The sequence below is a fragment of the Suncus etruscus genome, chromosome 12 (genome assembly GCF_024139225.1).
Source record: "Suncus etruscus isolate mSunEtr1 chromosome 12, mSunEtr1.pri.cur, whole genome shotgun sequence".
Taxonomy (NCBI): domain Eukaryota; kingdom Metazoa; phylum Chordata; class Mammalia; order Eulipotyphla; family Soricidae; genus Suncus; species Suncus etruscus.
In genome coordinates this window covers 19,101,634-19,119,027 of record NC_064859.1, presented here as the reverse complement: position 1 = coordinate 19,119,027, position 17,394 = coordinate 19,101,634, and the positions used below count along the sequence as shown (strand labels likewise).

The window sequence follows — 17,394 nt, the reverse complement described above, 5'->3', positions numbered from 1 at the left end:
GCACAGTGGGGGGCTAGGCCAGCCAGTGCTGTCTCTCCACAGTATTATTTGATATGCCATGCTTGATATAGGCAAAGGCACAACTGCAATTTTGGACAGAAAATTCATTTGCTATGTAGACAGGCATAAACAAAGAAAAGAAAATCCGGGCCAGAAAGTTTGGGGTTAGATGCTTGCCTTGCATGCAGCTGAGCTTGACTTGATTCTAGCATTGCATATAGTCCCCCAAGCACTGTAGGAATAATCCCTGAGCACAGAGCACTGCTGAGTGTGGCCAAAGCAATTAACAGCACTAACAACAACAAAAAAGATGGGATAAAGGGCCTGGAATGATAGTACAGTGGTTAGGCATTTGTACTGCACATGACTGACCTGGGTTCAATTCCTAACGCATAAGGTCCTCAGAGCCCACCAGAAGTGATCCCTATACAGAGCCAGGAGTAAACTCTGAGCACTGGAAGGCATGACCTCCCCCAAAAGAAACAAAGGAAAACAAAAAGGAAAGAAAAACCTCCATTTCACTAAATGGTTCCACGAGATGTGCAGAAGTCTATATGCATCATTGACAGGGAAGCTAGGATGGGTTGACAGGAGGCCTGACAGGACGAATGATCTACAATGAGCGAGCCTGTGACATTCACTCAGCCATACTCAGCTTCCTGTAGCTTCTCTCTCTCTTACATGGCTAGAAAGCCAGGACCAGATCATTTCTGCTTTTTCCACCCAAGGACCTGCAGGGCACAGAAAGTGGCAGAAGAGAAAGTCAGAAGAGCCAAATTACATTGGGCTCTTTGAGGGCTCACAGGTCAAAGTAACTGGTTCTGCAGGCCAGGAGAGAGTATAATGGTTCAGTGGCTTTTTAAGCACACATTAGCCTTGAGAGCTTTTTAGCAACAAACATCTCCCAGGCACAGCTGAAAGCACTGAGCAGCCTGACACCTGGGGCCCTTGTCTTGGACCACACTGGCCCTACTGACCGAGACTAACTAGTGGGGGCCCAGAACTTCTGAGCATGGCTCACTAGTATCTTCCTATCCCCCAAAAGGAAAACTAGCAACCAATTCTGGAATACTTAAACAATGAAAGAAAATTACTTAAGGCTCTAAAAATAAAAAGGCTTAGAGGACCAAGGACATGGAGAGACAGGCAGTTCTGGGGTCTGGAGAGCACAGTGGCCTGTGTTCTAGAGCTTTCTGAGTACAGAAGAGAATCGGTATCCTCACCATGTACATGAATGTCAAATGTTGTCCTCATTTTTATGGGTTTTTATTTTTTATTTTTTGGTTTTTGTTTTTGTTTTTGGGTCACACCTGGCAGTGCTCAGGGGTTCCTCCTGGCTCTATGCTCAGAAATCGTTCCTGGCAGACTCGGGGGACCATATAGGATGCCGGGATGCATGTAAGGCAAACACCTTACCTCCATCTCTCTCCAGCCCCTGCCCGCATTTTTAAATTACTCTCGAATTTTCAGGAAGGTGACTGAACTTGGGTAGGTATATCTATCTTCTGCTCTTCGGTCTTTCTTAGACCATCCACAGTGGAGAAGACAATGTTCTAGAAGGATGCTCAGTGCAGGTGGAGGCTTTCCCACACACGCCCAGGACAGAAAATGTAGAGACAGGACTGTGACATCATCCAAGTCCCTGCCAACACAGCCCCACTCGATTCTAGCTTCTCTTGGATATGTGTGATTTGTTGGACCACTTCTCTTGCTGAGGACTCAAGTAACATTCGTCAATCCTCAAGCACTTTAGAGGAAGCCAGTAAACCCTTCTTTGCCAGTGACCTTTCTGTCTAGCTTGGAGATTTGACCTGGATGGGAACCAGACCCCCATGTTTTCACTGAGCCAGTCCAATGTGCGGCTGGTATGGTGGCCCCATAACACCTGGGCCAGCCCCTCTGAGGATGGCCAAGGCGATGATGTGCCAGGTGCCAAGTATTTTGATGATCAAAGCTGTCTGCCCTCAGGAGGCCTACAGGACCCCGGGGAAATTCAAGGGCAGGAGGAGGAAGAGGCAACTCTGAGGACTGGATAGCAGGATGTAGCTGGCCAGACTTCAGAGAAACCCACACCATGAATGAACTAGCAGGGGAAGGTTCAGTGTTTGAGAACAATGTCCTGATCTTTGGCACTGACATGTGCTCACCTTGTCTTCCCAGTCCTACTAAAGTACACTCAGATGCTTTTCAAGAATTCTAAGGACAAGACATAGCACACATTTACTTTGAATCTATTCACTAGCAGATAGACTCTTCTAACAGGCATAACAAAAGAAGTTCTATAGAAAAATCCACATTCAAGTTGTTTTAATGTGGTCCCCGTCCCCGTAGAAGCAGTACCCTAAGATTCCAAATATAAGAAATGTACCTGAGAGGTTTTTAGTACAAAGCGTCTCAGAGAAGCCCAGAAAAAAAGAGTTGACAAGCCAGCTTGAGGAGACCTTGTGCAGAGTGATTTCACCTGGGCTTAGCCCTGCAGCCTTTCAGGATCAATGCAGAATGCACATATTACAAACGAAAAGGGCAGGACCTGGGATACTCTTAACTGAGGTCTGAGAGTCCAGATGGATGGCACCTGCTTACTGGAGGTGGGGAGTGTGTGCGGATTCACTGCTCGTCAGGACAAGCAAAAACCATGCCAAAACCATCCACTTCTCAGGAGGTCCCAGGAAAAGGAAAAAGGGGCAGAGACTGGACCCTAAGAGCAGACCAAAACCTGGGCAGAGAGGCCCGGAGCAAGAGCACAGCAGGGAGGACATCTGCTTGTACGCAGCTACCTGAATGCTATCCCTGGCATCCCATTTGTTCCCCGAGCCTGCCAGGAGTGATTTCTGATATCAGAGTCAGGAGTAACCCCTGAGCACCACTGGATGTGTCCCTCCCCCAGTAAAAAAGAACCTGGGCAGAGATGCATCGAGAGTCCAGCAACACCTAGAGATGCAGGAGTCGCTGATGGCATCTGATGCCAGAGGTCCACCCAAGACGGTCCTGCCTCCTACACTGCTTTCCCTAGCTCATGACTGACAACAGGGGAAGAGTCTTCTAGAAATAATACACATGCCTGAGTGAACTGTATGAATTCCAAATTAGGCTTCTGCATAATCTCTAACATTGACTAATAGTCCTATTTATTAATAGTTGCTATCCCACCTAATTCCCAAAAGCTTATGGAGAATTTATTTCAAATATGTTAGATCCAAGTATAATTCCAGTAAATAGTTTATCCCCCATCGATTTTCTCCATCTTTTCTTAAACATGTGTTTTTGCTATGGAAAAAAAGAATTGGTTTAAATTGACACCTACTGTCTAAAATATCTGGGGTCTGGAGCAATAGTCCATCAGGTAAGGGTCTTGCCTTGCATGCAGCCAACCTGTTTTAATCACCAGTATTGCATAGGGTACCCAGCACCACCAGGAGTGACCCCTGGGCACAGAGCCAGGATTAAGGTCTGAGTAAGGTTATTTGAGTATGATCCCAAAACAAAAACTCATTAAGTAAGTTAATATCAGGACTAGGGAGACAGACAGCTCAGTGGGCTGAGCTCATGCTTTACATAAAGCAGCCTGAGTTTGATCCCTGTAACTTTGAACAAGCCCAGGAGCTGCTGAAGACAGAGTCCAGGTTCAGACAGCATCACCCTGTCCCGTACCATAGAGAGGCTCAGGTCAGGGAGGAAGAAGTACCCAGCCAAGGAGCACCAAAGCCTTCAATTCCCGAGTCAGGAAGAACCAAGCTCAGCCAGTGAAACTGAGACCAACTTAAAATCCACTCAAAGAAAAACCCTTTGGGATGGAGAGATAGTATAGAGATAAGCATTTGTCTTGAATGCCGAAGATCAGTGGTTCAAATCCCGGCATCCCACATGGTCCACCTTGCCTTCCAGGAGCGATTTCTGGGTGTAGAGCCAGGAGTAACCGCTGAGTGCTGCTGGGTGTGACCCAAAAACCAAAAACCAAAATCCAAAAAGAAAAAAAAGGAAAACCCTCTCACCACCAAAATTGAGATGACTTTTATTAGGGATGCCCAACTTCCATCTTTCATCAGTGTTTGGGGCGCTAGTACAGCACCAGCTCCCCAATGCTCTTGAGGTACGTGTTATTCATGTCCTCCTCGGCCAGAAGCCCTTGTGGCAGCTTCAGGGGCTGGATGCTGCGACAACAAAGATTCTCTTAGAAGCAGACAAGGGAACTTTTCTAGGAGGACTTAGGTGAGCCTCTGGGAATGCTAGGGTCAGAACCTAGGTCAGGCACATGCAAGGCAAGTATATTCCCTGCTGTGCTACTTCTTCAGTCCCAGAACGATATTTTTTGGTGCTTGTTGTTTCTGGGCCACACCCAAAGACTATCAGGGGTTATTCTTGGTGTTGTACTCAAATTGGGGGACCATATGGAGCATCAGAGAACTAACCCAGGTTGGCCACATGTAAGGCAAGTGCCCTCCCGCTGTGTTACTTCTATACATAGCACCATTTCTTTTTTTGTTTGTTTTTGGGTCACACTTGGCAGTGCTCAGGGGTTACTCCTGGCTCTATGATCAGAAATCACTCCTGGCAGGCTTGGGTGACCATATGGGATGCTGGGATTCAAACCACTGTCCTTCTGCATGCAAGGCAAATGCCCTACCTCCATACTATCTCACAGGCCCCCACAGAGCACCATTTCTAAAGCTACAGTGATAACTAACTGTATCAGATGTTTGACCACTTTCAGATTGGCATTCACGAAGGAGATATTCTTGTGAACTTGAGGGGTGTGTGCCTAAAAACAGAGGCAGTGGGCCAGAGAGATAGCATGGAGGTAGGGCATTCCTGACATGCAGAAGGACAGTGGTTCGAATCCCGGCATCCCATATGGTCCTCCGAGCCTACCATAAGCTATTTCTGAGCATGGAGCCAGGAGTAACCCCTGAGTGCTGCTGGGTATGACCTAAAAACCAAAACAAAAAAAACCAAACAAACAAAAAACCCAAAATACCAAAAATAACCAGAGGCAATTAGGTCATGGAGGGCTTACACACATGACTCAGTAATATCCCAATGAAGGCACATCCCATCCAAACGAACCTGCACCTAGACTACATTAAATCACATACATAAAATCATAAAAACAGATCTTCCAGTTTCAGAAAGGATCTATTTTAAAACAGACCCTACAGGTTATTAAACTGATTGTGTACTTTTTTTTTTTTTGGGGTCACACCCGGCAGTGCTCAGGGGTTACTCCTGGCTGTCTGCTCAGAAATAGCTCCTGGCAGGCACGGGGGACCATATGGGACCAACCACCTTTGGTCCTGGATTGGCTGTTTGCAAGGCAAACGCCGCTGTGCTATCTCTCCGGGCCCAGGCGCTTGCCTTTCATGCAGAAGGTCATTGGTTCGAATCCCGGCATCCCATATGGTCCCCGGAGCCTGCCAGGAGTGATTTCTGAGCATGGAGCCAGGAGTAACCCCTGAGTGCTGCTGGGTGTGACCCAAAAACAAAAAACAAAACAAATAAACAAAAAAGAGTATAGCAAGTATAGCTCCAGGGGCTCAAAAAAACATTCAAGCAGTGGGAGAAAGTATTTACATCAGGGGTCTCAAATTCAATTTACCTGGGGGCCGCAGGAGGCAAAGTCGGGGTGATCCTTGAGTGCAAAGTCAGTAGTAAGCCTTGAACATTGGGGGGTGTTACCCACACAACTAAAACAAAACAAAACAAAACAAAAAAGATTCCTCTAGGGCAGGGCACAAAATGTTGTTTGAGACCCCTGATTTACATAGTAAGCGTCAGGCATTCAGCTGTGATGCTGAAAGCAACATTTATGAGGACAAAAAGACAAGAGTATAGACAATTATGAACAATACTGTGGGATACAAAAGTGGCTGCCTATGAGTACAACAGTTCTAAGGTATCTGACAAAAACCTGTAGGAAATAATGTCTTTAAAGTGAACACTGTAACAGTCTTTGTACTACCGAAAAATAGAAAAACCACATGATATTTCTATCAACAAAATAACATGATTCATATACTACACAAAATAAATAAGACTTAAAATATTGTGCAACTAATCCACTAGATATGTTTCCATGAAAACATATAAGGCTATATTTTCAGGCAGTACATTGAGGAATTGCCATAAAACATACTATTTTTGCTTTGGCCATACTGGAGATGCCAGGGCTTGCTCCTGGCTCTGTACTCAGGAATCACTCCTCGAGATACTCAGAGGACGATATGGGATGTTGGAGATTAAACCCAGGCCAGCCACGTGCAAGGCAAATGCAACTCCTGCTGTGCTAGCCCATCAGAGTACACACAAAACACCACACCACACCACTCCACACCAAACCCACCCCCCCCACACACACACACGAAGAAAGGGTGGATACTTTTCCAAGAACATGAAAAATGTGCAACACCATATATGGTGCAATGTCATCTCTCTGTAAACAAACTCAGAAACAGCAAAGAAAAGAAAAATAAAAGAAGAGCCCTTCATTCACTACTACCTCAGTTTCTCTGGAAAACAGTACAAGGATCTATGAGAAGAAAGACAGAGGGTGAGACTCAGTACAGAGATTAAAGCACTTGCGTTGTAGCCTGCCAACCCAAGCCAGACCTTTTTGTTGCACTATAGAAATCCACTGTGCATTGCCAGGGTTCACTCCTGAGCACAGAGCCAGGAGTAGTGCTTGAGCACACCCAGGTGAGGCCCAAGACATTTCGTCCAAAATTGTACCCCATGATCCAGCAATTCCACCCTTAGTAGATATCCACCAAAAACACACTAACACACTGATCTAAAAGAGGTATCTATGTGTGTACAACTGACAGCTATGGAATGCACAAAGGCCCAGCTGAGAGACAGATGGAAGCATGCATCCATGCAGGCAGGTGCGCACACACACGCACACACACACACACACACACACACACACACACACACACACACGAATACTAATCAGCTCTAAGCAAATGTGATCTCATGCTTTTGTGACAAGAGCGATGGATCCAGAGGGGACACACAGAAAAGACCAAGGCCCAGCCTTGTGCGGCCCATAAACACAGTGAGGGAAGGAGACAGGCCAGTAATAAAAGCCAATTATACTTTTTGACTCCAGCCACAAAGCTGGGATGGACGAGGAGGCCAACCCTGTACTAATCACCATGTATACAAAATTATATGATTGTGCTTTCAACCACAAACCATTTTACATACAAGTTGTCGAACACCTCTGTAAACATGACAGTCCTAAAAAATGATAACATTATATTATTTATTTTGCTTTCTGCGCCACACCTGGTAGGTAGCACTGAAGGGTTACTCCTGGCTCTGCGCTCAGAAATAACTCCTAGCAGGCTCAATGGTCCAGGTGGGATGCTGAGGATCGAATTCAGGTCCATCCCGAGTTGGGTGCATGCCAGGGCTAGGGGGAGCCGGCAGGCCGCGGCCCCGGCAGTGCAACAGCCAGGAACCTCCCGAGTCCGGGAACGGGACCAAGGGAGTGGAGCAGTGAAGTCCGGACCGGCCCCGACCGGGCCCCGACCTCACATCTCCTCCGCCAAGCGCCCAACACGCCGGCCACGCCCACTAGCTCCCAGAGCGCTTGCGCAGAAATCACATGCTCTGAACCCAGCTAGCTGCCCGGGCGCAGGCCCCGCCCACTAAACGCGCGGGGCGGACACCGGTATCACGTGATCTAGACCCGGAAGCAGGTACGCGGTAGGGTCCGATTATCCTGGCATCAGGGCGCAGGCGCGGGTATCACATGACCGAACCAACCCGGAGCGCTGTCCTGCCGCAGGCCCCGCCCACTAAACGCGCCGGGCGGACACCAGTGTCACGTGATCTGTACCCGGAAGCTGGGCGGTGGCTGCTGGGCTGGTCAGTGTCTCCGAATTGTCTCCGAATCCCTGGCGAATTGCGACAGTGCGGCCGCCTTCCCGGTATCTAGCTTGCCGAGGAGCTGCACAGTGAAGCCGACGCCAAGTACCAGCAAGTCCTGGCGTGCTATCAGATGGCCTCTATCTGCTTATTAAGGAACGCCAGAGTGAGCTCTGGCCCCCGAGCCGGACGGGTTTGCTTGGCTGGATGCGGGCTGGGGGCGCGGGCGGGGCTGGTTCCTTGCAGGCCCGGAGGGGCGCCACTCGCCGTGCAGGTGCCCGAGGCTTTGGGAGCCCCGGGAAGTGAGGAAATGAAAGCGAAAGGGACAGGGTCATCCCCATCCGGATTGGGATGATGACAGTGAGTGACAGTTGTTTGTTAGAGCAGTGTGAAACAGTCTGATTATGGACTGGGTAGCATTAAAGCAAATCATCCTTTTTGGAGCAATTCTTAATATTTAGAAAGCTTTAAAATTAAAAATACCGGAGAGATAGCATAGTGGCGTTTGCCTTGCAAGCAGCCGATCCAGGACCAAAGGTGGTTGGTTCGAATCCCGGTGTCCCATATGGTCCCCCGTGCCTGCCAGGAGCTATTTCTGAGCAGACAGCCAGGAGTAACCCCTGAGCACTGCTAGGTGTGGCCCAAAAACCCCAAAATTATTAAAAATAATTTAATATCCATCTGAAAGGAATGTCATGGTTTTCATTTTCATTGAATTTCATATAATGGGGACAGTGGAAGCAAATGGAAAAAATGCTATTAAATCAGTATACTATATTAAGAAAAATGACATTTTTTTTGTTTGTTTTTTTGATCTGAACCTCAAATACCACAGCACCCCTTCAGCACTTGCCCCCTTAACACTGGTGAGGGTGACATAAACACAACAAATTCTAGGGTGCATTTGCACGTTCCCAATTTATCAGGATAAGAGAAGCCACTCTTGATAGCCACTCTTGAAATATCCAGCTCCTTATACATGCAGTCCTCTCGTGGTTCAGGTGCCTGGGACAAAAGCTTGAGCTTATGAAGATGTTCCAAGAACTTTCTGGACTTGGCTTTCCCTCTGGCCTGTTTTCCAGGAAGGCAGAAGTGCCTTATGCAGTGGTGTGCCTGGCATGTAGAATACATTTAGTAAAAGTTTTCCAAATTGGAGGAGTTAAAGTTAGCACATAGAAGATCCTGATAAATCACTGTCTATGACACTATGCATGAATAAAGTGACCATGAAAGGAAAATGCATGGTCACTGGTTTTTCATCTTTTGTAGATGGAAAATATCACAAGCAAATTAAAATCAAAGAGAATGCAACAGGTTTCACTTATGAGTCACTTTTTTTTTGGATTTTGGTTTTTGGGTCACACCCGGCAGCACTCGGAAGTTACTCCTGGCTTGAGCTCAGAAGTTGCTTCTGGCAGGCTCAGAGGACCATATGCGATGCCAGAATTCGAACCACTGTCTGCCCTGTGTTGACTGCGTGCAAGACAAACGCCTTACCGCTGTACTATTGCTTCGGCCCCCATGTTCAATATCTGATCCTTGTCAGAAGAATGTGAAAATATCTAGGTGGTCTTTTTCTTTTTGTGGTAGTTCCATTTTGTTGCATAGAATCATTTGGATTTGGTGCAATCTTCTTTATTTTAGCTTCTATTTCCTTTGCCAGTGAAGTTAAGTTTCTAGACACATCTTTGAGATCTTATAGGTGTGTTCCCATCTGCTTCATGTTTTTCAGGGCTAATAATCAGCACTTAATCCATTATATCCAAAAGGACAGATATACGCTCTCTATGTGACAGTGAAAGTGTGTTAACCAGTATGTTAATCATACTAAGGGGCCAGAATGGTAGTACAGCAGGTTAGAGTTCTCACCTTGCACACGGCATACTAGGTTCAACAGTTGGCTGAATATTATATTATCCCTGAATACTGCTGGGAGTTATCCCTGAGTACCAGAAATGGCCCCTGATGAGGCCAGTTATAGTATACTGGGTTGGGTGTTTGACGTGGCCTCAGTCAACCTGAATTTGATCCCTAGCTTCCTATACAGACCTCTGTGTACTGTAATTCCTGAGTGTGGAACTGGAAGTAAGCCCTGAGCATCACCAGATGTGACCTAAAAACAAAAACCAATCACACGAACAAGTTAATAAAACATGTATGGGGGGCTGGAGCGATAGCACAGCGGTAAGGCGTTTGCCTTACATGCGGCCAATATAGGACAGACCTAGGTTCGATTTCTGATATTCCATATGGTCCCCTGAGCCTGGCAGGAGTGACTTCTGAATGCAGAGCCAGGAGTAACCCCTGAGCACAGCTGGGTGTGATTCCCCCCCCCCAAGAAACAAAAAAAACATGTATGATTTATATATATATAAAATATACATACATACATACATACATACACATACATACACACATAAGGGAGAGGCCCAGAAAAATGGAATATATTACCACATTGCTTCAGATGCAATAAGAATTTAGCTAAGGCAGGGGTTGGAGTGAGAGAACAGCCCTGCTGGATTCTAGCTCCTCTTGGACATGTGTGATGTGTTTCATCACTTCTCTTGCTGAGACTCAAGTCACATTCATCAGTCCCTCAAGCACTTCAGAGGAAGCCAGTAAACCCTCCTTTTCCAGTGACCTCTCCCCACAAAAGCAGTACCCTAAGATTCTAAATGTAAGAAATTTACCTGAGAGGTTTTATAGTACAGAGTGTCTCAGAGAAGCACAGAAGGAAAAAGAGTTGACAAGCCAGCCTGAGGAGACCTTGTACAGAGTGATTTCACCTGGGCTTAGTCCTGCAGTCTTTGAGGATCAATGCAAAATGCACATGTTACAAACAAAAAAGGCAGGACCTGGGGTACTCTTCACTGAGGTCTTCGAGTCCTGGTGGATAGCACCTGCTTGCTGGAGATGGGAAGTGTGTGTGGATTCACTGCTCATTCCACCATGCCAAAACCATCCACTTCTCGGCAGGTCCCAAGAAAAGGATAAAAGGGGCAGAGACTGGGACCCTAAGAGTAGACCAAGAACCTGGGTAGAGAGGTCCGGAGCAAGAGCACAGCAGGGAGGACATCTGCTTGTACACAGCTACCTGGATGCTATCCCTGGCATCCCATTTGGTCCCCCGAGCCTGCCAGGAGTGATTTCTGATATCAGAGTCAGGAGTAACTCCTGGGCACCACTGGATGTGCCCCTGTCCCAATAAAAAAGAACCTGGGCAGAGATGCAGATACTGGCCCTTGGGAGCCAACGAGAGCCCAGCAACACCTAGAGATGCAGGAGTCGCTGATGGCATCTGATGCCAGAGGCTGAGATCCACCCAAGACGTGCCTGCCTCCTACACTGCTTTCCCTAGCTCATGACTGACAATAGCAGAAGAGACTTTTAGAAATACACATACTTGAGTGAACTGCATGAATTCCAAATTAGTCCTATTCATTAATAGATGCTATCCCACCTAATTCCCCAAAGCTTATGGAGAATTTATTTCAAATATGTTAGATCCAAATGTAATTCCAGTATATAGTTTTTCCCCATCCATTTTCTCCATCTTTTCTTAAACATGTGCTTTTACTATGAAAACAAGTATTAGTTTAAATTGACACCTACTGTATCAAATATCTGGGGTTCTGGAGTAATAGTCCATCAAGTAAGGGATTTGCCTTGAATGCACCAACCTGGTTCAATCACCAGTATCCCATATGGGAGCCAGCAACACCAGTAGTGACCCCTGGCACAGAGACAGGATTAAGCTTTGAGTAATGTTATTTGGGTGTGATCCTAAACAAAAACTCAAATAAGTTAATATTGGGAATAGGGAGACAGACAGCTCAGTGGGCCGAGCTCATGCTTTTTTGCACAGAACAGCCCAAGTCTGATCCCTGTAACAAGCCCAGAAGCTGCAGAGCCCAGGTTCAGATAGCATCACCCTGCCCATACTATAGAGAGAGGCTCAGGGAGGAAGGGGAGCAACCGGCGAAGGAACACCAAAACCTCCAATTCCCGAGTCAGAAAGAACCAAGCTCAGCCAGTTAAAGTACGATCGACTTAAATCCACTCAAAGGAAAACACTCACCACCGAAACTAAGATGACTTTTATTAGGGATGCCCGACTTTCATCTTTCATCAGTGTTTGGGGTGCCAGTGCAGCACCAGTTCCCCAGTGCTCTTGAGGCACGTATTAGCCATGTCCTCCTCGGCTGGAAGCCCTTGTGGCAGCTTCAGGGGCTGGATCCGTATCAGATGTTTGACCACTTTCAGTTTGGCATTCACGGAGGGGATATTCTTGTGTACTTGAGGGGTGTGTGCTTTTTCTAATCCAAGCATTTTGATCGTATCTTTTTCCCAGTATGGCCGTCTTACTGTGCTTTTGATTCGGGTGACAATATGCAGTTTATGTGGGTGCTGGGGATCCCCACCATATTTTTCATGATCCGCTGGTGAAGGCTGAAACACCTAGAAAAGAAGAATTTTAACTGGTAAATTTCAATTTATACATTTTAGGCACCTCTTTTCCTTTTTCTTTAAAACCAACACCACCAAGGAACTACATAATGATCTTTTTTTCTAATCTTTCTGGAATCCTCATCCTCAATAGAACATGAAACTTATGGGTTTCGTAGTCTAAGAAAAATATCAATGTGTTTGTAGTATTATTATTATTATTTGTTTTTTGGGTCACACACAGTGACACTCGGGTTACTCCTGATTATGTGCTCAGAAGCCGCTCCTGGCTTGGGGGAACGTCCCAAGGGATGCCGGTTCAAAGTCAGGCGTGCAAGGCAGACGCCCTACCGCTGAGCTATCACTTCCGCATCGTGTTTTACTATTTTTAAAAGAGTGTAGCAAGGACCACCACAGGCTCTAAAACATTTAAACAGCAGGAGAAAGTATTAACACAGTAAGAGCCAGGCATTCAGCTGTGATGCTGAAAAGCAACATCTATGGGGACAAGAAGACAAGAATATAGACAATTATGAACAAGTACTGTGGGATACAAAAGTGGCTGCTTATGCGTAAAACAGTTCTAATATATATATCTGACAAAAACTTTTAGGAAATAAAATGTCTTTAAAGTGAACACTGTAGGGGCCAGCGAGGTGGCGCTAGAGGTAAGGTGTCTGCCTTGCAAGCGCCAGCCAGCCAAGGGACTGTGGCTCGATCCCCCGGCGTCCCATATGGTCCTCCCACACAAGGGGCAATTTCTGAGCGCTTAGCCAGGAGTAACCCCTGAGCATCAAACGGGTGTGGTCTGAAAAACCAAAAACAACAAAAGAAAAAAAAGTGAACACTGTAAAAATACAGTAACATTATATTATTTATTTTGCCACACCTGGTAGCGCTTAGTGGTTACTCCTGGTTTTGCACACAGAAATAACTTAGCAGGCCCAACAATCCAGATGAGATGCCGAGGATTGAACCCAGGTCCATCCCGACACCCTACCACTGTGCTATCACTCTGGGTCCAACATTACATTCTTTAAAAAAATGAAACAAAAATTCGGTTCTTACTTTATCAGGAATTCTTGACTTGGTAAATTTGTGTCGAATCCAAACAGAACATATAAGTGATTCCACACCTTTGCTTACAGCCTAAAATAGAACATTAAGTATATACTTTTTAGAGTTCAAAGTGCAGAAATCCATATTCACCAATTTTATGGCTAGTCTTTTCATAGCAATAAATTATGTAAGACTATACTTATTAAGCCTTTATCTTAGCCCTCTAGAAAAAGAATATATTTCATCACACACTATCTTTTTTTTGGGGGGAGGGGGGAGGTTGGGCCATACCCGGTGAAGCTCAGTGGTTACTATGCACTCAGAAGTTGCTCCTGGCTTGGGGGACCATCTGGGACACAGGGGATCGAACTGAAGTCTGTCCTGGGTCAGCTGCATGCAAAGCAAAAGCCCAACCTCTGCTATTGCTCCGGTCCCTCACACAACTATCTTATCATAAAGCAAAAGAACACCTAAATGGGGCCGGAGAGATAGCATGGAGGTAGGGCATTTGCCTTGTATGCAGAAGGACAGTGGTTCAAATCCCGGCATCCCATATGGTCCCCCGAGTCTGCCAGGAGCGATTTCTGAGCGTAGAGCCAGGAGTAACCCCTGAGTGCTGCCGGGTGTGACCCAAAAGCAAAAAAAAAAAAAAAAAAAAAAAGAAGCCTAAATAAGGAATATTAGAACTCAGCTTGGCAAATTTTTTTTTAGCAAAGACACAGAAAATAATATTCCCACTTCTGGGGTCACCTGTGGTTCCTACTGCAAAGTCTCCACTGGACCATGTAAGGAAGAGGAACTACAGACTGTATTTACACTATTTATACATAGGATCAGACATGCTCTACCAAATTATTCACAAAAACAGGTCTAGGCTGGAATGGCCTGCAGTTGGCCAGGCCCTGCGCTGGACATGATAAAACAGCCTTTGCTGTTTGCTCCCTTATGATCCTCTGTCTCTACTCTCTGGGGGTAAGTCTGGGCTCACGTCTGACCCTTCCAACCAATGAGCTGGTCTCTGCAGAGGCCGTTCCTTCTCTGCACGATCTACCCATATAGCAGAGATGCAGTGACAACTGGAACTTGAACAGGAACAATGAGGGAAGCAATGTAGAAGGGAACTCTAGGCTCTTAGCTACATGTGTGAGATGCCTGCTGCTTAGGCTCAGCTCCTTGGTGAGATCCATTTACTGATTTTTGTTTTGGGCGAGTCACTCCAGACGGTGCTCATGCCTTACCCCTGGCTCTGAGCTTAGAGTTCACTCCTGGAGGGGCTCAAGTGGAGGGGATCATGTGCTGAATCGACCACTCACAAGGCAGGTAGCTTACCTGCTGTACTAGACAGACCCTGTATCTGTTCTAACACAAAGAACAGAGCTGATCTAAGGCTATAACACTTCAAGGAAAGCCTGATATTCATGGTTAGAGCAGCAGATCTCCAAAGTGAGGCCATGGCCCTGCTGAGGAGCAGTACACCCACAACCTCTAGGAGAAAACCTCAGGGAAATAAATACTAACAGGAACGGTCTTTGGGAGATGGTGTCTCCTCATTCTACATTTCGGTATTTTCCTAATGGTCTGTGGCTGAAATGTTCTCCTGGTGAGTGAAGGGGAACCTAAACTTTAAAACAGTGCAAGTTTTAAAAAACTTAAAAAAAAATGCAAGTATACAAGAAAGAGTGACATGTTTTACATATACCATGCTAAAGAGAAAAGAAAATTCAAGGAATAAAGAAAATCTGGAAGAGACTCACCTGTGGTGGGCCTGGGGTCCTCTTCAGTACAGAGCACAAGATTCCTGCCATGGCTGCAGCTAGCTCTGCTGAGGCAGAGGCTTGGGAGACAGAGCCTGGGAAGTCAACAACAGGCAAGGCCCCTTCTGCAGTGAAAAAAGTGGAATGGTCTGAGGTTTATTAGTAAGATCTTGGCTACTTCATTCTGTATGTTTGGAGAGAGAGAGGTGTGTGTATGTGTGTGTGTGTGTGTGTGTGCTCGTGCTCTCCAGGATTATCAGTAATATCTTGGCTACTTCATTGTTTCTTTGGAGAGAGGTGTGTGTGTGTGTGTGCGCGCTAGCGCTCTCTCTCTCCAGCAGTGCTTGGGGGTTAGGGGCTTCTCTTGGCTACTTCATTCAGTTTGTTTGGAGAGTGTGTGTGTGTGTGTGTGTGTGTGTACTCTCCAGGTTTATCAGTAAGATCTTGGCTACTTCATTCCGTTTGTTTGGAGAGAGGTGTGTGTGTGTGTGTGTGGAGAGAGGTGTGTGTGTGTATGTGTGTGTGTGTGGAGAGAGGTGTGTGTGTGTGTGCGCGCTCTCCAGCAGTGCTGTGTGTGTGTGTGCACGGCGCGCGCTCTCTCCAGCAGTGCTTGGGGGTTAGGGGCTCCTCTTGGCTACTTCATTCAGTTTGTTTGGAGTGTGTGTGTGTGTGTGTGTGTGTGTGCTCTCCAGGTTTATCAGTAAGATCTTGGCTACTTCATTCTGTTTGTTTGGAGAGAGGTGTGTGTGTGTGTGTGTGTGTGTGCGCGCGCGCGCCGCGCGCGCGCCGCGCGCGCGCGCACTCTCCAGCAGTGCTGTGTGTGTGTGTGTGTGTGTGTGTGTGTGTGTGCGCGCGCGCGCGCGCTCTCTCTCCAGCAGTGCTTGGGGGTTAGGGGCTCCTCTTGGCTACTTCAGTTTGTTTGGTGTGTGTGTGAGTGTGTGTGTGTGTGTGTGTGTGTGTGTGTGTGTGTGTGCTCTCCAGCAGTGCTTGGGGGTTAGGGGGTCCTCTTGGCTACTTCATTCAGTTTGTTTGGAGTGTGTGTGTGTGCTCTCCAGCAGTGCTTGGGGGTTAGGGGGTCCTCTTGGCTACTTCATTCAGTTTGTTCGGAGGTGTGTGTGTGTGTGTGTGCATGCGCGTGTGTGCTCTCCAGCAGTACTTGGGGGCTATGGGTCCTCCAGTGTGACAGTGACCAAGTTTGTCTTTATATCATCTCCTAACCTTGGCTATTCTGAATCCGGGGAAGCTAGTGAGAGCAAAGAATTCTACACCTACAACCCCTCATACAAACACGTACACATGCCTTCCTTTCACCAAATAAATTACAGCCCACAGTTGACTTTTATAATATGAAAATGAAAAGGAGTCGTTTCTACCACTTCAAAAATTGCTATCTGGGGTGTAAGCTCCAAGGGTCATAGGAAGGGCTTGACATCCGGAGGGCCTGGGCCTGAGCTCCTCTGGTAGCACCTCATGGTCCCCTTCGACCAGTGCTTGCAATGATTTGTTTGTTTTTGCCTTTATTGGGGGGCGCGGGGAACCCCCATCGGTGCTCAAGGGTCACTCCTGGCTCTGGGCTCGGGAACCATAGGGCCGGCTGCCTGCAAAGCAAACGCCAGCCTCACTGTTTGCTTTTTTTTTTTTTTGGTTTTTGGGCCACACCCGGCGGTGCTCAGGGGTTACTCCTGGCTGTCTGCTCAGAAATAGCTCCTGGCAGGCACGGGGGACCATATGGGACACCGCGATTCGAACCAACCACCTTAGGTCCTGGATCGGCTGCTTGCAAGTAAACGCCGCTGTGCTATCTCTCCGGGCCCAGCTTTTTTAAACGTTGCAATTCGGGGCCGTGCTCTGGCCAACCGGGACCGCTTGGGACCAAAGGAGGGAATAACAGCTTCGATCATCGCGGCGACCCCATCCGGTACGGACTCACCTAGCGAAGCCCGGAGCCGCCCGGACCCCGACCTGGCCCCGAACCCAGGCCTGTCTCCTCCGCGAAGCGCCCAGACCGCCGGCCCCGCCCACTAGCTCCCAGAGCGCAGGCATCACATGACCGGAAGAGTCCGGGGATATGTCCCACCCACTAAGCCTTGGATGCGGACACCAGTATCACGTGATCTATACTCGAAAGCTGGTAGCCCTAAAGACCGATCATCCCGGCTTCAGGGCGCAGGCGCGGGTATCACATGACCGAAACCCGGAAAGCGCAGAACCCCGACCACTAAACGCGCGGTGCGGACACCTGCGTCACGTGATCTAGACCCGGAAG

The 17,394-nt window shown here is 47.3% G+C and overlaps 1 protein-coding gene across 1 annotated transcript; it reads right to left on the bottom strand.

Moving 5' to 3' along the window:
* Positions 1-11,947: 11,947 nt before the first annotated feature.
* MRPL30 (mitochondrial ribosomal protein L30) lies at positions 11,948-15,221 on the bottom strand. Its single transcript, XM_049785123.1, has 3 exons — positions 15,129-15,221; positions 13,384-13,464; positions 11,948-12,327 (listed from the first exon to the last, which is right to left on the bottom strand). The coding sequence occupies exons 1-3, from the start codon at positions 15,177-15,179 to the stop codon at positions 11,998-12,000; spliced, it is 462 nt and encodes a 153-aa protein (XP_049641080.1). The 5' UTR covers positions 15,180-15,221; the 3' UTR covers positions 11,948-11,997.
* Positions 15,222-17,394: the final 2,173 nt, after the last annotated feature.

Coding starts and splice junctions, on each gene's coding strand:
- MRPL30 (XM_049785123.1), bottom strand. CDS start 15,179: ATGGCAGGAATCTTGTGCTCTGTACTGAAGAGGACCCCAGGCCCACCA. Junction 13,465..15,128: donor GGACCCCAGGCCCACCACAG/GTGAGTCTCTTC, acceptor GTTCTATTTTAG/GCTGTAAGCAAAGGTGTGGA. Junction 12,328..13,383: donor AGTCAAGAATTCCTGATAAA/GTAAGAACCGAA, acceptor CTTCTTTTCTAG/GTGTTTCAGCCTTCACCAGC.